The sequence below is a fragment of the Chiloscyllium plagiosum genome, unplaced genomic scaffold (assembly GCF_037043375.1).
Source record: "Chiloscyllium plagiosum isolate Xiang-an unplaced genomic scaffold, Cpla_swu_hap1 HiC_scaffold_51, whole genome shotgun sequence".
In the NCBI taxonomy this organism is placed as follows: Eukaryota; Metazoa; Chordata; class Chondrichthyes; order Orectolobiformes; family Hemiscylliidae; genus Chiloscyllium; species Chiloscyllium plagiosum.
The window spans coordinates 1,917,619-1,940,183 of record NW_028270189.1 but is presented as its reverse complement, the minus strand read 5'-3'; the positions used below and the strand labels follow the sequence as shown (position 1 = coordinate 1,940,183).

General features: G+C 50.7%; 1 protein-coding gene across 3 annotated transcripts in view; it reads right to left on the bottom strand.

Moving 5' to 3' along the window:
• Positions 1–1,092: 1,092 nt before the first annotated feature.
• LOC122542047 (GATA-binding factor 2-like) overlaps positions 1,093–22,565 on the bottom strand; it is a 32,579-nt gene continuing 11,106 nt past the window's right edge. For all 3 annotated transcript variants that reach the window (XM_087985198.1, XM_087985199.1, XM_087985200.1), the window contains exons 3-6: positions 15,392–15,835; positions 13,421–13,566; positions 9,767–9,892; positions 1,093–8,233 (exon numbers count right to left, since the gene is read on the bottom strand). In XM_087985198.1, the coding sequence (XP_087841324.1) occupies positions 7,934–8,233; positions 9,767–9,892; positions 13,421–13,566; positions 15,392–15,835 (1,016 nt within the window). In that variant the 3' untranslated portion in view covers positions 1,093–7,933. The remainder of the gene's footprint in view (positions 8,234–9,766; positions 9,893–13,420; positions 13,567–15,391; positions 15,836–22,565) is intronic.

The following is a 22,565-nucleotide window of genomic DNA, read 5'->3' as shown; positions in this document are numbered from 1 at the left end:
GATGTTGTAGAGCAGGAGTGAATGGGAAAGGGTTTGGGTCCATTGGGATGTTGTAGAGCAGGAGTGAATGTGAAAGGGTTTGGGTCCATTGGGATGTTGTAGAGCAGGAGTGAATGGGAAGGGGTTTGGGTCCATTGAGACAGTATAGAGCAGGAGTGAATGGGAAGGGGTTTGGGTCCATTGGGATGATGTAGAGAAGGAGTGAATGGGAAGGGGCTTGGGTCCATTGAGACAGTGCAGAACGGGAGTGAACCGGAAAGGATTTGGGTCTGTTGGGATTGTGTAAATAGGGAGTGAATGGGAAGGTGTTTGGGTCCATTGGGATGTTGTAGAGCAGGAGTGAATGGGAAGGGGTTTGGATCCATTGGGATGATGTAGAGCAGGAGTGAATGGGAAGGGCTTGGGTCCATTGGGATGATGTAGAGCGGGAGTGAATGGGAAGGGGTTTGGGTCCATTGGAATGTTGTAGAGCAGGAATGAATGGGAAGGGGCTTGGGTCCATTGGGATGTTCCAGAGCAGGAGTGAATGGGAAGTGGTTTGAGTCCATTGGAATGTTGTAGAGCAGGAATGAATGGGAAGGGGTTTGGGTCCATTGGGATGATGTAGAGCGGGAGTGAATGGGAAGGGGTTTGGGTCCATTGGGATGATGTAGAGCAGGAGTGAATGGGAACGGCTTGGGTCCATTGGGATGATGTAGAGCGGGAGTGAATGGGAAGGGGTTTGGGTCCATTGGAATGTTGTAGAGCAGGAGTGAATGGGAAGGGGTTTGGGTCCATTGGAATGTTGTAGAGCAGGAGTGAATGGGAAGGGGTATGGGTCCATTGGAATGTTGTAGAGCAGGAATGAATGGGAAGGGGTTTGGGTCCATTGAGACAGTGCAGAACGGGAGTGAACCGGAAAGGATTTGGGTCTGTTGGGATTGTGTAAACAGGGAGTGAATGGGAAGGAGTTTGGGTCCATTGGGATTGTGTAGAGTGGCATGTCCAAGGTCATTTCAGGGGTCTGTCTCAGATCTCAACTGTTTGTCGAGTTACATGAGAGAATATGGAGGCTTATGACAGAGTTGTATAACAATGAAGTCCACACGACAGGACAGTATCCGCTGCTTTATTATCTCTGCTGCACCAAGTTTCCTCTGGTCATGACAATGAGAATGCACTTTATAGGAATCTCACACAAACAGCAAACCCCAACGCGGTCACCGCCTACATCACAGCGAGATGGACAGTCTAGATACCAACGGAATCTGTGTGCAAATGCAGAGTATGGCCAGCTTCAAAGGCTGAGGCTAAATAACATGCCAGAAGTTGGTTTATGCTCCTCGATCAGAGGCAGGCATTGTAGCAGAGTAGGGGAGCAAACAATGGAGTAGGCTTCATATCAGAACGGAGATCCGACAAAGCACTGCAGGAAGATTTAACAACAACTTTCATTTGCATAGCACCGTTACTTCATTTGCGTGGCCACCCTGAGGTGCTTCACTTGCGCAGTCACCAGGTAGAATTCAACCCTGGGGCATGGTTGCGAGTTATTAGGGCCGGGTGACCCAAAGAGAGGTCAGATTTAAGGAGCATCTTACAGGCGGAGATCCGGAGTTTGCAGAGCTTAAGGGCTGGGATTCCAGAGCTTAGAAACCCAGCAAACTGAAGGCAAGGCAGGCAGCGACCGAGCGATGGGATTTATGGACATGCTTAAGAGTTATCATTTTTATAGTCATAGAGGCATACAGCATGTAACCAGGCCCTTCGGCCCAACTCACCCATGCTGACCAGGTTTCCTAAACTGAACTAGCCCCATTTGTCTGTTGGACAAGCTTAGAGATTTCAGAGGGTTGTTTAAGAGGGTTGTCTCAGAGAGAAGGAGGTATGTAGCCAACTGGAGTAGATTACGGTGATAGGGAAGGAGTATTCTGTATCCTACCTCCCTCCAAGTGTTTATGTTGGAAACAGTGCCGAGAAAAATGTACTTTCAGCTTCAAAGAATTGATGTGGCTTTAGAGTCATAGAGATGTACAGCACAGAAACAGACCCTTCAGTCCAACTCGTCCATGCCAACCAGATATCCCAACCCAATCTAGTCCCACCTGCCAGCACCTGGCCCATATCCCTCCAAACCCTTCCTATTCATATACCTATCCAGATGCCTTTTAAATGTTGCAATTTTACCAGTCTCCACCACTTCCTCTGGCAGCTCATTCCATGCACGTACCATTCTCTGCGTGAAAACGTTGCCCCTTAGGTCTCTTTTATATCATTCCCCTTTCACTTTAAACCTATGCCCTGTAGTTTTGGACTCCCCCACCCCAGGGAAGAGACTTTGTCTATTTATCCTATCCATGCCCCTCATGATTTTATAAACCTCTACTCTGTACTCATCCTGTGCCGTGAGTGTTTGATGGGAATGGTGTAGGCATGCTTTGCTTTAAGTTTAAAGAGTAGAGAGAGTTTTAACCCTGCGCTGTACCTGACCTGGGAGTGTTTAATGAGGACAGTTTAACCCCTGCTATCTTCAACCAGCTTCCAAAACTCCTCTCCAGTATCTTACACAGTCTCTGCCTCAAACAATCCCTGGGCGAGGAACTAATTCCGTCACAGTCCGTCCTTCATTTCTGACTGAAGTCAGCTAAATCAACAAAGAGCAACAGGATGGAAATTTTCTTCAGAATAATTTCTGCTAGGACCTGTTTTGGGATCGAAATTTCAACTACCCAATATCTGACATGGCAAAGGGCAGCCATTTAGGTTTGAACCCTTTGACATAAAGGGAATGCATTAGTTTCAGCAACAGGAGGAGGCCATTCAGCCCCATCCTTTAGCTTGTTACGAGAGGCAATAGCTCCTCCCTGTCTTATTTTCCCTATTTCTGCTCATGATTTTGAAAAGTTCCTAACAAATCTCTCTCTCACCCTCTCTTGGAGGAGAACAATCCCCAAGTTCTTCAGTCTATCTTCATTGCTCAAGTTTCTCATCCCTGGAATCATCCGTGTGAATCAACTCTGCGTTCTCTGTCCAATGTGTTCACATTTTTCCTAAAATGTGGTGCCCACAACCATACACAGTACTGCAGCTAAGTCTAACAAGTGTCTCGTACAAGTTCAGCATCACCTCCTTGCTCCTTTACTCGAGGTCTGTATGAATAAAACCGAGAACACTGTGCTTTATTAACTGTTCTCTCTACCTGTCCTGCCACCTTCAATGATCTGTGCTCATATACACCCATCTCCCTACAGCTCACTTTAGAATTGTACTCACTATTTTATATTATCTCTCGATGTTCTTCTGACCATTGAACCTCATCTGCCCCCCTTTCCACCCATTGCACCGACTTGTCAATGTCCTTCTGGATTTCTCTTCCTTGCACGTTGCAGTTCTTCATTGTGCTATCTGCTTTGTCTGTGGGTATGGGTGCTATGGCCCCCTTTCCATCTCAATCCTTTGTCTGCCTTGGCACCACGATGGTGGGAAGAGGAAGCTCTCAACTGAGTAAGATGAAGGTAGTGTCTACTCTCCTGCTTTCTCTCCAGGATACCATCCCACCCAGCCTTGCAGCCCAAACCAAATGGAGGTAGAATGGGAGAGCGTGGTTAGAACATCAGAGCCCGGGAATCTGGCAGTGAGTAAGACGCACTACACTGACCCACTAAGGCTCATCCAACAGCACCTTCCAAACCTCTCCATCCCGACTGGGAATATTGGCTGTTCCTTCAGTGTTGAAAATGTGTTGCTGGAAAAGCGCAGCAGGTCAGGCAGCATCCAAGGAGCAGGAGAATCGACATTTCGGGCATGAGCCCTTCTTCAGGAATGAGGAAAGTGTGTCCAGCAGGCTAAGATAAAAGGTAGGGAGGAGGGACTTGGGGGAGGGGCGTTGGAACTGCGATAGGTGGAGGAGGTTAAGGTGAGGGTGATAGGCCGGAGTGGGGTGAGGGCGGAGAGGCCAGGAAGAAGATTGTAGGTTAGGAAGGTGGTGCTGAGTTTGAGGGTTGGGACTGAGACAAGGTGGGGGGAGGGGAAATGAGGAAACTGGAGAAATCTGAGTTCATCCCTTATGGTTGGAGGGTTCCTAGGTGGAAGATGAGGCGCTCTTCCTCCAGCTGTCGTGTTGCTATGGTCTGGTGATGGAGGAGTCCAAGGACCTGCATGTCCTTGGTGGAGTGGGAGTTGAAGTGTTGAGCCACGGGGTGGTTGGGTTGGTTGGTCCGGGTGTCCCAGAGGTGTTCTCTGAAACGTTCCGCAAGTAGGCGGCCTGTCTCCCCAATATACAGGAGGCCACATTGGGTGCAGCGGATGCAGTAAATGATGTGTGTGGAGGTGCAGGTGAATGTGTGGTGGATATGGAAGGATCCCTTGGGGCCTTGGAGGGAAGTAAGGGGGGGGAGGTGTGGGCGCAAGTTTTGCATTTCTTGCGGTTGCAGGGGAAGGTGCCGGGAGTGGAGGTTGGATTGGTGGTGGGTGTAGATCTGACGAGGGAGTCATGGAGGGAGTGGTCTTTTCGGAACACTGATAGGGGAGGGGAGGGAAATATATCCTTGGTGGTGGGGTCCGTTTGGAGGTGGCGGAAATGACGACGGATGATACGATGTATATGGAGGTTGGTGGGGTGGTAGGTGAGGACCAGTGGGGTTCTGTCCTGGTGGCGATTGGAGGGGTGGGGCTCAAGGGTGGAGGAGCGGGAAGTGGAGGAGATGTGGTAGAGAGCATCGTCAATCACGTCTGGGGGGATATTGCGGTCTTTGAAGAAGGAGGCCATCTGGATTGTACGGTATTGGAACTGGTCCTCCTGGGAGCAGATGCGGCGGAGATGAAGGAATTGAGAACATGGGATGGTGTTTTTACAGGGGGCAGTGTGGGAGGAGGTGTAGTCCAGGTAGCTGTGGGAGCCGGTCGGTTTATAGTAAATGTCCGTGTTGATTCGGTCGCCCGAGATAGAAATGGAAAGTTCTAGGAAGGGGAGGGAGGAGTCTGAGACGGTCCAGGTGAATTTGAGGTCGGGGTGGAAGGTGTTTGTAAAGTGGATGAACTGTTCAACCTCCTCATGGGAGCACGAGGCAGCGCCGATACAGACATCGATGTAGTGGTGGAAAAGGTGGGGGGTGGGGCCAGTGTAGCTGCGGAAGATGGACTGTTCCACATATCCAACGAAGAGGCAGGCATAGCTGGGGCCCATGCGGGTGCCCATGGCTACTCCTTTGGTTTTCCTTCAGTGTTGCCAGGAAGGAATCCTGGAACTCTCTCTCTGAGGGAGTACTGTGCAGGGTATCCCTACACCATACGGAGACTACAGTGGGTCAAGAAGATGGCTCACCACTGCCTTCTCCAGGGGCAATTAGAGATGGGTGATAAATGCAGGGTCCAACAACACGCCACGAATGAACAACAAAAAAGACAACTTCACCCTCAACTTAGAACAAATAATATTTGAGCCAAGCAATTTATTATTTAGGTGCGGGCTTAGGTTGAGAACGTGGGGTTTATACTTCATACAACAAGCTAGAAACATACGCCAACTATTGTCTAATGGCTCAAGGAAGCTAATTGAGTATTTAAGGTCCAACAGAAAAGCCTGTTCTGACAACGCTCAAAAAGCTCAACATCATCCAGCACAAAGAAACCCCCCCTCACCACCAACACACAGTGGCAGCAGTGTGTGTACCATCTGCTAAACACACTGCAGCAGCCTGCTGATGTTTCTCCAACAGCTCCTTCCAACCTGCCACCTCTATGCCCTGTAAGGATTGAGGGGGGGAGCACCCACCAAATGTGATTCCCCTCCAGGCCGCACTCCCCCACTACCCCACACATACCATTCTGACTCGGAGATGATATCGGCTGTTCTGTCAGCGTCTCCGGGTCAAAATCAAGGGGCAATAAATGTTGGCCTACATGCGCATCCAGTCAATGAATTAACATAATTATCTGGGGGAGGTGGGCCATCGTGTTGGTTATTTTATAGAGAGTGAGGTTGCAAACTCAAATGGCTCAGTGGTTAGCCTCACAGCTCCAGGGACTCTGGTTTGATTGCACACTTGAGCGATGGTCTGTGTGGAGTTTGCACATTCTCTCTGTGTCTGCGTGGGTTTCTTCCGGGTGCTCCGGTTTCCTCCCACAGTTCAAAGATGTGCAGGTTAGTTTGGCTTAGCCATTCCTTATTGCCCCACAGTGTCCAGGGATGTGCAGTTAGGATGGTTTGCCCATGGGAAATTGCCCATAGTGTCCAGAGAAATGCAGGGTTACAGAAGCAGGGTTAATTGGGGTGTGATTCTCTTCAGAGGGTTGGTGTGGACTCAATGGGCTGAATGACCTGCTTCCACGCTATAGAGAGTCTTAAGATCCTATGAGTGGACAATAATCAGATGGTGAAGGTGCTACTTAATGGTTAATGCTGTAATATACTGTAATACATAAAATACACATTGTCCATTGCACTTGATAGTTCTTACAGAGCAACTAACACAACAACATTGACAAGTCACGTTTTTACAGAGCACTCAGCGAAATAAAACATCCCCAAGGCACTTTGTAAGAGCAGTACAAAATAAAATCAGACGCTGAGTCAAGTAAGGTGATGTTAGAGACAAGTGACCAAAACAGCAGTCACAACGGGTCATTTTAAAGAAGGGCATAAAGTGAGGTAGGCAGGTTTAGGGAGGGCGTTCTAAAGCTCAGACAATGTCCCCACCTCTCAAACAAAGAGCTGAAGGCATGACCAACAATGGCAGAGCAATGGAGGAGTTCAGAGATCTCAGAGGGGCTGCAGAAGATATCAGAGACAAAGTTAGTGAAGATTGTAGCAACTGGACGATGTTATGGAGATAGAGGAGACTGAAGGATGGAGGAGGTGAAAGGTTTAGGGGTGTAGGGGCTGGAGGAGGTGACAGAGATGGGGAATGTCAGGGCTGGAGGAGGTGACAGATTTAGGTGTGTAGGGGACAGTTGGGGGTGGGGGTGTAGGGGCTGAAGGAGGTGACCGAGATAGGGAGGGGGTATAGGGGGTGGGCAGAGGCTACAGAGATAGGGAGGGGGTGTAGGAGCTGGAGGAGATGACAGGGATAGGGAGGGGATGTAGGGGCTGGAGGAGGTGACAGGGGGGAGTGTCGGTACAGGTGGTGGTTACAGAGATTGGGAAAGAATGTAGTAGGAGGAGGTTCCCAAACAAAAGGCATAGAGTGAATTCCTGAGGCCATGTCACTGAAAGATTCTTCCAAATGCACTTCTCGAAAGGACCAGGATCTATTTTCCTTAATTCATCTGTAACAGGGTATTGCTGGGAATTAATTGAGAAGCACTGGTGATGTGTCTTGACATCAGGACACATGCAAGAATGCCAAATTTCATAATTTATCATGCTTGGAGCCAAGGAGTGCGAATTTGCCAACGTGTCATGTCTTGGTTGGTTGAGATGTTGCCATGGAGTAGTCTCAGCTGAGGACCGCATTGCAAACACAGTGGGAAAGAAACGCATCAGAAAGTGGTGGTTACCTGGTGACCAAGTTGGTGTGTCAAGATATTTGACAAGAATTTGATAAAGAACAATATTCTCCTCCTCGCCCGGATCCTTCATTCTCTGCTCTCGCTCTTCAATGTGGTCGGTTGAGCAAGTGTTAGATATAACAAAGTCGCCAGTTGATGTGTAAATATGGGATTACTTATTTATACATATATTTGTATCCAAAAATACTATATGTGTAGCTGGCTTTGGCCAGGAACCCAGATCACACCCAGGGCAGAGGTTAACCTCTTACGGAGAAAATCTGTACAGTCTGTTGAAGTGTGAATTTGTTGCCCCTTTGCCGGGAGCATGTGCACGTCGAGCAGTTAGAGTTTGCACGGTTTCGGCTCCCACATGGGTATGGTGTGGGGTTTGGTGTATCTGTTATCCATCGGCGTGAGATCCCAGAGTAGGGGCTACTCTCCAGCAGGGTGGGAAGGAGTCTACCTAGCTGAGGGCTGACACGATGCTGGTTGAGGGGTGATGGCTGTAGCTTAGGCTCGGCTGAGGGTGCAGGGGGTTGGCCAGCAGGTGAGGGGCATGGCTGTAGGGCACCATGTGACCGACAGAGGTCAGCTGGCTCTGGAAGGCAGCTGAGCCCAAAGGGAAAGGGGAACCCTCATTCCCCATGTCCTTGGGCAGCTCGCCAAAGTGCTCCTGGGATTTCTTTACCCTCTTTGATTTGTTCGAAACCTTCCGGTTGCGGGTCTGGATACCATCCTTCTTCATAGTCAGAGGTCTGTTCACCTGCAAGGGGTGAGGCAGGGTTAGAGTTACTGTAGTCAGAAATTAGGAGGAGCTTTACTGTGTATCAAACTCCATGCTGCCCCTGTCCTGGGAGTGTTTGATGGGGACAGTGTAGAGGAGGCTTTACTCTATATTGGGGAGGATGGGGGACTCACTCCCACAGGGAGAGGGGTGAATGGGGGACTTGCTCCCACAGGGAGAAGGGATGAATGGGGGACTTGCTCCCACAGAGAGAGAGAAGAATGGGGAACGCGCTCCCACAGGGAGAGGGGAGAATGGGGGAACTCGCTCCCACAGGGAGAGGGGAGAATGGGGCACTCGCTCCCACAGTGAGAGGGGAGAATGGGGGACTTGCTCCAACAGTGAGAGGGGAGAATGGGCGACTCGCTCACACAGAGAGAGAGGAGAATGGGGCACTCACTCCCACAGAGAGAGAGGAGAATGGGGATCTCGCTCCCACAGTGAGAGGGGAGAATGGGGGACTCGCTCCCACAGAGAGAGAGAGGAGAATGGGGATCTCACTCCCACAGGGAGAGGGGAGAATGGGGATCTCGCTCCCACAGGGAGAGGGGAGAATGTGGGACTTGCTCCCACAGAGAGAGAGGGGTATAGAGATCTCACTCCCACAGAGAGAGGGGAGAATGGGGGACTCGCTCCCACAGTGAGAGGGGGGAATGGGGGACTCGCTCCAACAGTGAGAGGGGAGAATGGGGGACTCGCTCACACAGAGAGAGAGGAGAATGGGGCACTCGCTCCCACAGAGAGAGAGGAGAATGGGGATCTCGCTCCCACAGTGAGAGGGGAGAATGGGGGACTCGCTCCCACAGAGAGAGAGAGGAGAATGGGGATCTCACTCCCACAGGGAGAGGGGAGAATGGGGATCTCGCTCCCACAGTGAGAGGGGAGAATGGGGGACTCGCTCCCACAGAGAGAGAGAGGAGAATGGGGATCTCACTCCCACAGGGAGAGGGGAGAATGGGGATCTCGCTCCCACAGGGAGAGGGGAGAATGTGGGACTTGCTCCCACAGAGAGAGAGGGGTATAGAGATCTCGCTCCCACAGAGAGAGGGGAGAATGGGGAACTCGCTCCCACAGAGAGAGAGGGGTATAGGGATCTCGCTCCCAAAGGGAGAGGGGAGAATGGGGGACTTGCTCCTACAGGGAGATGAGCGAATGGGAAACTCGCTCCCACAGAGAGAGGGGAGAATGGGGAACTCGCTCCCACGGAGAGAGAGGAGAATGGGGGACTTGCTCCCACAGGGAGAGAGGAGAATGGGGCTCTCACTCCCACAGGGAGAGGGGAGAATGGGGGACTCACTCCCACAGAGAGAGAGGAGAATGGGGGACTCGCTCACACAGGGAGAGGAGAGAATGGGGGACTCGCTCCCACAGGGAGAGAGGAGAATGGGGGACTCGCTCCCATGGGGAGAGAGGAGAATGGGGGTCTCGTTCCCGTAGAGAGAATGAGGTCTCACTCCTGCAGGGAGATGGGAGAACAGGGGATTCGCTCATTAGACAGAGGCTCGCACTCACATGGTGTAATTTGTAGTACAGCCCACAGGCGTTGCAGACTGGGTCTCCATTGATGTTACGGCGCCACAGCGTGGTGGTGCTAGTGTGGCAGTTTGCACACTGCGTGCCTGCTCGCTTGCTCACAATCTGAATCGAGAGAAAGAGAAAAGGGGAGGGTGAGAAGCAGAAAGGCGTTAAAACGGGCTCGCCTCTGAACTGTTTCCCCACAGACGTAAGCACAGGTCCACAGACACCTCTCTCATGTGACCATCCCTGGAGTGCCAGCCAAGGGACAGAGAGAGTAACCTACAGGGATTGTCCTGTAATTGTACTGTACAGGTCCAGCTGCACATTTGTCTGTGCAGGTTCACATTCCACTGTGGTGGCTGGTGCTGGACTGTAAACTTTGCTAATATATCAGAAAGTTATGGTGACTGTGACTTACCTGTCCTGTTACCATCCTCACCTGGCCCAGGCCCACATGTGACTCCAGACCCACAGTGAATGTGGTCAACTGTTAACTACCCTTTGAATTGGCCCTAGCAAGCCACTCAGTTCAAGCAGGAGGCCTAGTGGTATTTACTGTTAGACTATTAATCCAGAGATGTGCACCAAGTTCAAATACTGCCACAGCACTTAGTGGAATTTGAATTCAATTTAAAAAAATCCGAAATTAAGCCTCTAATGATGTCCATGAGTTCATTGCCAATTGTCAGAAAACCCCCATCTGGTTCACTTAATGTCCTTTAGGGAGTTAGTTTCTTTAGTTTGTAGTTTGTGAACCTTCCAAACCATGAGAGTTTGGTTAGAAACCTTCATGTTACTGGAACTGAGAAAGGTTAGGCCCTCAGACTTGTGAAAGGCTTATGTTGGCAGACTCAGAAAGGACTCATTGAGTGGCTTCTGCAGGCCATGGGAGCGCAACTTTAAGCAGTCAGTCAGGTAGAACCTTAAGGAGATGAGGTACAGAGCAGGGAAATGTCTCTGGGTTTGAGTCTTTATAATGGACAGAGCTACCAAACACACTGAAACTTGCAGAATATAGAGAGGCCTGGATAGAGTGAATGTGGAGAAGCTGTTACCACAAGTAGGAGAGACTAGGACTCGAGGGCACAGCCTCAGAGGTAGGGCTGAGATGAGGAGGTGGTTAATCTGTGGAACATATTGCCTCAGAGAGAGATGGAGGCCAGGTCATTGAGTATATTTAAGACAGAGATAGACAATTATGAGGGACATGGATAGGGTAAATAGGCAAAGTCTTTTCCCTGGGTTCGGGGAGTCCAGGAGTAGAGGGCATAGGTTTAGGGTGAGAGGGGAAAGATATAAAAGAGACCTAAGGGGCAACTTTTTCACACAGAGAATGGTATGTGTATGGAATGAGCTGCCAGAGGAAGTGGTGGGGGCTGGTACAATTGCAACATTTAAGAGGCATTTGGTTGGGTATATGAATAGGAAGGGTTTGGAGGGATATGGGCCGGGTGCTGGCAGGTGGGACTAGATTGGGTTGGGATATCTGGTCGGCATGGACGGGCTGGACCGAAGGGTCTGTTTCTGTGCTGTATATCTCTATGACTCCATGAGGTTGTTGAATAGTAAGGAGATCAAGGATTATGGGGAGAAGGCAAGAGAATGGGGTTGTGAAATAATCAGCTGTGATCGAATGGCGGAGCAAAATAGATGGGGCAAATGGCCATGTTGGCTCCTAAATCTTGTGGTGTAAATAGTTTGGTTTGGTTTGTTTTTAATTATTCTTCTGTGTAACACACTTGTTAAATGACATTTGCAGCTTCGTGTCCACAGTAGACAGGATCTATATGGACTTCAGTAAGGTGTTCGACAAGGTTCCCCATGGGAGACTGATCAGCAAGGTTAGATCTCATGGAACACAGGGAGAACTAGCCATTTGGATGCAGAACTGGCTCAAAGATGGAAGACAGAGGGTGGTGATGGAGGGTTGCTTTTCAGACTGGAGGCCTGTGACCAGTGGAGTGCCACAAGGATCAGTGCTGGGTTCACTGCTTTTCGTCATTTACATAAATGATTTGGATGCGAGCATAAGAGGTACAGTTAGTAAGTTTGCAGATGACACAAAAATTGGAGATGTCGTGGAGAGCAAAGAAGATTACCTCAGATTACAAGGGATCTGGATTACCTGGCACAATGAGCTGAGGATTGGCAGATGGAGTTTAATTTGGATAAATGGAAGGGAAATCAGGGCAGGACTTATACACTAAATGGTAAGGTCCTAGGGAGTGTTTCTGAACAAACAGACCTAGGAATGCAGGTTCACAGCTCTTTGAAAGTAGAGTGGCAGGTAGATAGGTTAGTGAAGAAGGCATTTGGTATGCTTTCCTTTATTGGTCAGAGTATTGAGTATATATGGGAAGTCATGTTGAGGCTGTACAGGACATTGGTTAGGCCACTTTTGGAATGTTACTTGCAATTCTGGTATCCTTCCTATCTTGAAAGGGTTCAGGAAAGATTTACAAGGATGTTGCCAGGGTTTGAGGATCTGAGCTACAGGGAGAGGTTGAATAGGCTGGGGCTGTTTTCCCTGGAGCGTCAGAGGCTGCAGGTAAAACTTACAGAGGTTTATAAAATCATGAGGGACATTAATAGGATAAACAGACAAGGTCTCTTCCCTGGGATGGGGGACTCCAGAACTGGAGGGCAGAGGTTCAGGGTGAGAGGGGAAAGATATAAAAAGGACCTAAGGGGCAACTTTTTCACACAGAGGGTGGTGCGTGTATGGAATGAGCTGCCAGAGGAAGTGGTGGAAGCTGGTACATTACAACATTTAAAAGGCTTTGAGAGAAAGTGAGGGCTGCAGATGCTGGAGATCAGAGCTTAAATGGTGTTGCTGGAAAAGCGCAGCAGGTCAGGCAGCATCCAAGGAACAGGAGAATCGACGTTTCGGACATAAGCCCTTCTTGCTTATGCCTGAAACGTCGATTCTCCTGTTCCTTGGATGCTGCCTGACCTGCAACACTTAAAAGGAATCTGGATGGGTATATGAATAGGAAGGGTTTGGAGAGATATTGGCTAAGTGCTGGAAAATGGGACTAGATTAGGTCAGTATATCAGGTCGACATGGATGAGTTTGACTGAAGAGTCTGTTTCCGTGCTGTATATTTCTATGACTCTATGTCAGGGTGACCTACTCCTGTGCCTGTTCTCCACATTCATCACGATAACTAACGACACAAAGAAAAGCAATAAGATCTATCAAGCCACGTTTCATTGCAAGATCTGACTTGTTCAGTGGTGCCCTGTTGGCTGGAATCAGAATCCTATTGTGAAAGAGGAAGGGGAGAGAAGCAAATGGTGCTGAGTTTACAATTTGAAAGAATGGGATCTGAGTGAAGTGTACAAAATTTTGAGAGGGCAGTTTGGCATTTAGAACCTGGAGAATAAGTCTAGGAAAGTTGCTCAGTGTATTTTAGAACCTGCAAGATGCCCAGTGATGTGTTTGACTCTTAACTGGCCTATGTATGATGAGGGAGGGACCAAATGGAGAGCTTCCGCAAAACAGTGCACAGATGGGCTGACTGGCCACCAACAGAACTGCAGGATTCCGAGTTTTCAGGGTCACGCTTTCCTGGCCCCTCAGAGATAGAGTCAATGCTGCACAGTAAGAAGACATTCAACCCATTGAGTGCTGGCCAAGATATTCACCAAGCGCTTCTTGGGCCTAATGAGTGGTCGATTCTGGCCATTCATTTTGTGGTAGAGGCCGCAGGCATTACAGAGGTAGTGTCCAGTCCCATCTCTCCGCCACAGAGGTGTAGCTGTTGCTCCGCAGTTCACACATTCCCGGGCCTCTGAAAGGAAAACACATAGGGCAGTGGTCAGTCTGTGTCTGGGAGACCGGGCCACAGAGCAGGCACAGTGCTGGGGGAGAACAGGGAAAGGAACAGTGTCAGTGCTGAGCGACTGGGCCAGGAAGCAGGATCAGCGTGAGGGTGAGCTGTTCTGTCAGAGGGTCAGTACTGAGGGAGTGGGTGCTATCAGAGGGTCAGCTCTGAGGGACTGCTGTATTGTCAGAGGGTCAATGTTGAGGGAGCGCCGCACTGACGGAGAGTCAGTTCTGATGGAGTGCCGCATTGTCAGAGGGTCAGCTTTGAGGGAGTGCCGCACTGTCAGAGGGTCAACATTGAGGGGGCATCGCATTGATGGAGGGTCAGTGCTGAGGGAGTGCCACACTGTCAGAGGGTCAGCGTTGATGGAGTGCCATACTGTCAGAGGGTCAGTACTGAGGGAGCAGGCACTGTCGAAGGGTCAGCACTGAGGAAGCGCCGCACTGTTGGAGGGTCAGCACTGAGGGAGCGCCGCACTGTTGGAGGGTCAGCATTGAGGGAGCACCGCACTGTCAGAGGGTCAGTACTGAGGGAGCAGACACTGTCGAAGGTCAGCACTGAGAAAGCGCTGCACTGTTGGAAGGTCAGCACTGAGGGAGTGCCACACTGTCGGAGGATCAGTACTGAGGGAGTGCCGCACTGTCGGAGGGTCAGCACTGAGGGAGCACCGTACCGTTGGAGGGTCAGCACTGAGGGAGTGCCACACTGTCAGAGGGTCAGTGCTGAGGGAGCACCACACTGTCAGTGGGTCAGTGCTGAGGGAGTGGACATTGTTGGAAGGTCGGTGCTGAGGGAGTGCCGCACGGTTGGACGGTCAGTGTTGAGGGAGTGGGCACTGTCAGAGAGTCAGTGCTGAGGGAGCGGGCAATGTCGGTGGGTCAGTGCTGAGTGAGTGCTGCACTTTTGGAAGGTCAGTGCTAAGGGAGTGGGCACTTTGGAAGGGTCAGTGCTGTGGGCAGGGGCTTTGTCAGAAGGTCAGTGCTGAGGCAGTGGGCACTGTTGGAGGGTCAGCACTGAGAGTGGGCACTTCGGACGGTCAGTGCTAAGAAAACGCTACACTACAGGAGGGTCAGCACTGAGGGAGTGTCACACTGTCAGAAGATCAGTGCTGAGGGAGCAGGCATTGTCGAAGGGTCAGCACTGAGGAAGCACCGTACTGTTGGAGGGTCAGCACTGAGGGAGTGCCACACTGTCAGAAGGTCAGTGCTGAGGGAGCAGGCACTGTCGAAGAGTCAGTGCTGAGTGAGCGCCACACTGTCGGAGTGGGCACTTTCGGAAGGTCAGCACTGAGGCAGTGGGCACTGTTGGACGTTCAGCACTGAAGGAGTGCTAGACTATCAGCGGGTCAGCGCTGAGGGAGTGGGCACTGTCGGAGGGTCAGTGCTGAGAGAGTGCCATACTGTCGTGGGATCAGTGCTGAGGGAGAGCTGCACTGTCAGAGCGCCAGTACTAAGGGAGCGGACACTGTCACAAGGTCAGCACTGGAGGAACAGGCACTGTCAGAGGTTCAGTGCTGAGGGAGCACTGTACTGGCAGATAGTCAGTGCTGAAGAAGCTTTGCTGTTTGTGGGTCCTTGCTGTGTACAATATACGCTTCCAACATTGATACCCTGGTCACACATGGCAAACTCATATGGTGTGTTTGTGTGTCTGTGTGTGTGTTATACCACTGTCAGTGATGTTGGCAGTAGGGGCCTTACACTCAATCTCCCACCCCCCAGGGACTAAAATCCCCACAAATCCTACCCAGTCATTTACGCAGGCGCCCTGACTCCAACCCAGATCTTACCACATGGCGATAATGTCAGCTTGTGCTTCAGGGATGTAGAGTAGCATTCCAGGCCCGAGGCTCCTGAGGCCTGGTAGATGTTCCCGTTGTAAAGCTGGAGGTGGCCACTCTGGCCCAGGCTGTCATCCAGGCCCAGCGGCAGGAGTGCAGAATTCAGGGGGCTCTCCCTCTCCACTTTCATCACCTCAGCGTACTTGGGGCTCTCCTTGCCCAGACTAGACCCCGGCTCCTCACTGCCTGCCTCCTTCAGAGTGGGTGTGAAGCCGAAGAGGTGCTGGCTGTGGTGAGGTGAGCTGAGGCTGGGGGAGGCCTGATACAGCGGCAGGGAAGCCTTGGCATAGGCCCCAACTGTCGACCAGGCCCCACCATATGTGTGGCCAATCGCCTGGCCTCCTTCCATCCACTGTAGGCTGTTCAGCAAGTGAGGGGAGTAGACCTGGCAACCTGAGTGGGGTAAAGATAAAAACAGTTGGTTAGAATTGCTTAGGGAGATACTATCAGAGGGTCAGCACTGAGTCAGTGGGCACTGTTGGAGGGTCAGCACTGAGGAAGCGCTAGACTATCAGAGGGTCAGCACTGAGGGAGTGGGCACTATTGGAGGGTCAGCACTGAGGGAGCGCTAGACTGTGAGAAGGTCAGCGCTGAGAGAGTGGCACTGTCCGAGGGTCAGTGCTGACGGAGTAGGCACTGTCAGAGAGTCAGCGCCAAGGGAGTAGGCACTGTCAGAGAGTCAGCGCTGAGGGCGCGGGCACTGTCAGAGGGTCAGCGCTGAGGGAGTAGGCAGTGTCAGAGGGTCAGCACTGAGGGAGTGGGCACTGTTAGAGAGTCAGTGCTGAGGGAGTAGGCACTGTCAGAGGGTCAGCGCTGAGGGAGTGGGCACTGTCAGAGAGGGTCAGCGCTGAGGGAGTGGGCACTGTCAGAGAGTCAGCGCTGAGGGAGTAGGCACTGTCAGAGGGTCAGCGCTGAGGGAGTAGGCACTGTCAGAGAGTCAGTGCTGAGGGAGTAGGCAGTGTCAGAGGGTCAGCGCTGAGGGAATGGGGACTGTCAAAGGGTCAGCGCTGAGGGAGTAGGCACTGTCAGAGGGTCAGCGCTGAGGGAGTAGGCACTGTCAGAGAGTCAGTGCTGAGGGAGTAGGCAGTGTCAGAGGGTCAGCGCTGAGGGAATGGGGACTGTCAAAGGGTCAGCGCTGAGGGAGTGGGCACTGTCAGAGGGTCAGCGCTGACGGAGTAGGCACTGTCAGAAAGTCAGCGCTGACAGAGCAGGGACTGTCAGAGAGTCAGTGCTGAGGGCATGGGCACTGTCAAAGGGTCAGCGCTGAGGGAGTAGGCAGTGTCAGAGGGTCAGCACTGAGGGAGTGGGGACTGTCAAAGGGTCAGCGCTGAGGGAGTAGGCACTGTCAGAGAGTCAGTGCTGAGGGAGTAGGCAGTGTCAGAGGGTCAGCGCTGAGGGAATGGGGACTGTCAAAGGGTCAGCGCTGAGGGATAGGCACTGTCAGAGAATCAGCGCTGAGGGAGTGGGTACTGTCAAAGGGTCAGCGCTGAGGGAGTGGGTACTGTCAAAGTCAGCGCTGAGGGTGTGGGCACTGTCGGAGGGTCAGTGCTGAGGGAGTAGGCACTGTCGGAGGGTCAGTGCTGAGAGAGCGCCGCATTGTCATGGGATTAGCGCTGAGGGAGCACCACACTGTCAGAGGGACAGTACTAAGGGAGCGGGCACTGTCAGACGGTCATAGTGGTAATGGTAGCAATGACAAATGGGAATATGCCATTTAGCCCACTCCACCTGCAGCAGATTGCACCATTTTCCCCCACAATTCATCCTTAGTTCTCCCTGCAGGAGCAGATGCCCCATTTTTCACTCTCCCCATGGGAGCGAGTTGCCCATTCTCCCCATGGGAGCAAGAGTCCCATCCAATAGGATTACAGCTGATTATCTAACTCAATGGCCTGTCCCCACTTTCTCCCCCATACACTTTGATCTCTGTCGCCCTAAGAACTATGTGTACCTGCTTGAAAACATTTCAATGACTCAGCCTCGGCCTGTTTCTGTGGCAAGGAATTCCACAGGCTCCCTACTCTCTGGATGAAGAGATTTCTCATCAACTCAATCCTAAATGCCCCATATCTGTAGACTGTGAGCCCCTGGCTCTGGACTCTCTGGTGTTTGGGAACATCCTTCCTGTGTTTACCCTGTCTAGTCCTGTTAGAATTTTATAGGTTTCCATGAGCTTCCCTCCTCATCCTTCTAAGTTCCCAGTGAATATAGTCTGAGCTGATCCAGGCTCCCTTTGTACATCAGACCAGCCATCCCAGGAACCAGTCTGGTAAATCTTCACTGCTCTTCCTCCATCACCATCACCTTCCTCAGATACGGAGACCCCAGAACTGAACACACAGTGCTCCAGGTGTGGTCTCACTAAGTCACCCCTGCCTCTGTGTTCGAATCTTCTCTCTATGAAGGCAAGTATTTGATGGGAACTGTATTGAGAGAGTTTTATTTTCAGTTTAAAAGAGTCGAGGGGGCTTTACTCTGTATCTAAGTCTGTGCTGTCCCTGTTCTGGGAGTGTTTGATGGGGGACAGCATAGAGGGAGCTTTATTCTGTATCTAACCTTGTGCTGTCCCTGTCCTGGGAGTTTTTAATGGGAATAGTTTAGTTTTACACTGTTTCTGACTCCATGCTGTCGCTGTCCTGGGAGTGTTTGATGGGGGACAGTGTAGAGGGAGCTTTACTCTGTATCTAACCCTGTGCTGTCCCTGTCCTGGGAGTGTTTGATGGGAGGCAGTGTAGAGAGAGCTTTATTTTGTATCTAGTTCAGTGCTTTCCCTGTTCTGGGAGTATTTGATGGGGAACAATGTGGAGGGAGAATTATTCTGGATCTAACTCTGTACTGAGACCTGGGTGTCCTTGTACACAGGCGTTAAAAGTAAGCTTTGCAGGTACTTCTTTTACACTGACCAAACAAACACTCCCAGGTCCCATTACACCTTTCCCGGTCTATCATCGTTTAGATAATAATCTGCCTTCCTGTTTTTGCTCCCAAAATGAAGGACCTCACACTGATCCATGATATACTGTGTTTGCCATGCGTTTGCCCACTAACTCAGCCTGTCCAAATCACACTGTGATCTCTCTGGATCCTCCTCCCACCCACTGCCACTGGACTGGTAAACCAGAAACCTACACAAATGTTTTGAAGACCCAATTTGAAATATCATTAGAGGAGCTGGTGGCCGGCTTAAAATCGGCTCATTGATTCAAGCTAAACATTAACTGCAATTAAAAGCTAATCTGGTGGTCATTAAAATCCCATCACAACATATTTCGAGGTATAGACCTTAGACAGCAAGGGAGAAGGCCCTTTGGCCCATTATCTGTGCCGATTATCGTGTACCTGTACTATCTCTGAAGATGGGTCACTGGACTTAAAACATTGATTCTGTTTTCTCTGCACACAGACACTGCCAGACCTGTTGAGTTTCTCTGGCAATATTCTGGTTTTGTCTCTGATTTTCTGCATCTGCAGTTCTTTGGGGTTTTTTTGCCCAGTTTATCAAGTTTCTCTTCAGAGCCGAATGGCTCCATCTCAGGCAACATCCTGGTGAATCTCCTCTGCACTCTCTCGAGTGCAGTCACATCCTTCCTCTTGTGTGGTGACCAGAACAACGCACAGTACTCTCGTTGCAGCCTAAGTAACATTACATACAGTTCCATCATAACTTCCTTGCTCTTATATTCAGTGCCTCAAGCAAGTTTCTCATGTTATTCCTTGTTCACCACCTTATCTCCCTGTCCTGCTCTCTTCAAGGACCTGGAGGCACACAAACCATGATCCCTCTGATCCTCTGCACTTCTTAGGGTCCTACCATTCCTTGTGCATTCCCTTAGCTTGCTCGTCCTCTCAAAATGAATCCCCTGACACTTACCCAGATTAAATAACATTTGCCACTGTTCAGCCCGTTAACCTGCCCATCGCTATGGTTCTGTAGTCTGAAGCTTTCCTCCTTACACTTTACAACACCATCATAGAGTCATACAGCACGGAAACACACCCTTCAGTCCAACCAGTCCATGACAACCATGTCCCCAAATTAAACTAGTCCCACCTGCCTGCTCCTGGCCCATATCTCTCCAAACCTTTCCTATTCATGTGCTTAGCCAAATGACTTCTAAATGTTGTAACTGTACCTTCATCCATCACTTCCTCTGGCGGGTCATTCCACACATGGACCACCGTCTGTGTAAAAGGTTGGTCCTTGTCCATTTTAAAACTTCCTCCCCTTACCTCAAAAATATGCCCCCAAGTTTTAAATTCCCCCACCCTAGGGTAAAAGGCGTTTGCTGTTCACCTTAGCTGTGCCCCTCATGATTTTATAAACCTTTATAAGGTCAGCCCTCAACCTCCTATGGTACAGTGAAAGAAGTCCCAGCCTATTTTTATCGCTCAAACCTTCCAGTCCCATCAACAGTCTGGTAAACCTTCTCTGAACCAACTCCAATTTAATAATATCCTTCCTATAACAGGGTGACCAGAACTGCAAAACGTACCCCAGAGGAGGTCTCACCAACATTCAATACAACCTCAACATGACGTCCCAAATCCAGTACTCAGTGGTCTGAGCATGCAAAACATGCCTTCTTAACCATCCTGTTTACCTGTGATGCACATTTCAAAGAATTATTGTAGAAGAGAGGTCTCTCTCTTCTACAATACCAACAAAGCCCCTACCATTAATTGTATAAGTCCTGCCTTTGTTTGTTTTAGCAAAGTGCAATACCTCGCATTTATCCAAATTAAACTCCATCTCACCACTCGTCAGCCCATTGGCCCAATTTATCAAGATCTCTTTGTAATCTTTGATAATCTTCTTCACTGTCCACTATACCATCAATTTAATGTTCATGTCATCTGTGAACAATCATACCTCCCACATTCATCTCTAGATCATCAATGTGCATCACAAACAGCCTGTGTAACAGAGATGTTGCTCGCAGTATCTAAATCCCAAGGAAGAGAAATTAGTGCAGGAGCACACTCGGCCTCTCTCTGCCATCGATTGTGATCTTCCTCAATGTCACTTTGCCATTCTCTTGTGTTCATACTCGACCTGTCTTGAAAGGTGAGCTCTGACTGAATGTGTGTGCCCTCCTTGATGCCATCTCCACCAGCCTTCCAGACAGAACCCCTTCAGAGACCAACAGGAATGAACGGGACCTGGGCTCTGGATGGACAGAAGCGGCTTCCTGGACCCGTGCTAGAACGGCTGGAGCTCCAGGGTAGGGTGAGGGAAGTGCTGCAGTTCCTGGCAATGCCACTGCGTTGACCTTACTGAGTGGGAGGAGCCAATCTCTCAGAATGGCACCCATTTGTCCATCTAGCTCCTGGTCCCAGAGTCATTAGGATAAGCCTGAGCAGGAACAGAAGGGCAAAGGTGTCCTCACCAATCCAACCACAGATGGGGCAATGTCCTAGCCTGCAGCTGACGTGGTCACTGAGGCTGGAGGCTCAGGCTTCCTTCCATTGCAAGGCTGAGCAGGGGTCACTCCCACTTTCACTGCCTGTCATTATGAGGCTGTTCGCAAACCCAAGAACCTCTGAGTTTAAAGGCAGGCATACTCCACAAGGTCTCCCAAGAGGGGACCCAGTGAAACAGTAAATCTGCTGGGTGGTCAGGTATCAGCAAAGGGCACTTTCTGACCATTGAAGGAGCTGTAATGTTGCCGCTGGCTTTCTGAATGGCTGCAGTTCATGTGGAGAGGTCACAGAAGCTGGGTCGATCTGCTCTGAGCAGAGAAGGTTAAGGGGGAGATTGAGTTGTCTTCTAATTCTCGGATTAGTGGAAGGCATGCTTTAACAAAGGTGGCATGAGGTAGTAACAGCATCGCTACTCAGAAGGACCCAGATGGACTGAGACAGGACAGCAGACATGGTGACAGATAGAGGACAGTCAGCACTGAGGGAGCGGGCACTGTCAGAGGGTCAGTGCTGAGGGATCGGACATTGTCAGAGGGTCCATGCTGAGGGAGTGCCGCACTGTTGAAGGGTCAGTGCTGAGGGAGCGGGCACTGTCAGAGAGTCAGTGCTGAGGGAGCGGGCACTGTCAGAGGGTCAGTGCTGAGGGAGCAGGCACTGTCAGAGGGTCAGCACTGAGGGAGCGGGCACTGTCAGAGGGTCAGTGCTGAGGGAGCGGGCACTGTCAGAGGGTCAGTGCTGAAAGAACAGCACACTGTCGGAGGGTCAGTGCTGAGGGAGTGTGCACTAACAGAGAGTGAGTGCTGAAAGAACAGCACACTGTCGGAGGGTCAGCGCTGAGGGAGTGTGCACTAACAGAGAGTGAGTGCTGAAAGAACAGCACACTGTCGGAGGGTCAGCGCTGAGGGAGTGGGCACTGTCAGAGAGTCAGTGCTGAGGGGGCAGGCACTGTCAGAGAATCAGTGCTGAGGGAGTGCCGCACTGACGGAGTGTCAACGCTGATGGGTTGGGCACTGTCGGAGGGTCAGGGCTGAGGGAGTAGGCAATGTCAGAGGGTCAGTGCTGAGGGAGTGGGCACTGTCAGAGGGTCAGTGCTAAGGGAGTACTGCACTGTCGGAGAGTCAGTCCTGACAGAGTGGGCACTGTCAGAGGGTCAGTGCTGAGGGAGTGGGCACTGTTGGAAGGTCAGTGCTGAGGGGGCAGGGACTGTCAGATGGTCAGTGCTGAGTGAGCGGGCACTGTCAGAGGGTCAGGGATGAAGAAGTGGGCACTGTTGGAGGGTCAGTGTTGAGGGAGTGGGCACTGTTGGAAGGTCAGTGCTGAGGAGCTGGGCACTGTCAGAGAGTCAGTGCTGAGAGAGTGGGCAATGTCAGAGGGTCAGTGCTCAGGGAGTGGGCACTGTCAAAGGGTCAGTGCTAAGAGAGCGCCGCACTGTTGCAGGCCTAAAGGCTGTATTAGTGGGGAAAAGGCTCAGAAATGGGATTGGAAATCAGTCTTGCTAAAAGAAAGGGAAGCTCAGAGAGGTTTTGGATCCACCCTGCCCAAGTAGAATGCAGAAAGCCTTGTCATTTCCAAAACGTACAGTGTTACAATTTCCTGACAGTTTGTGCTTTATCTAAAAAACTAATCAGCCTCATTTTGTAGATAAAGTTACTCCTTCTACTGTCTCAGCTTTTTTCAGTCGAAGTGGAGTCTGCAAGAATAC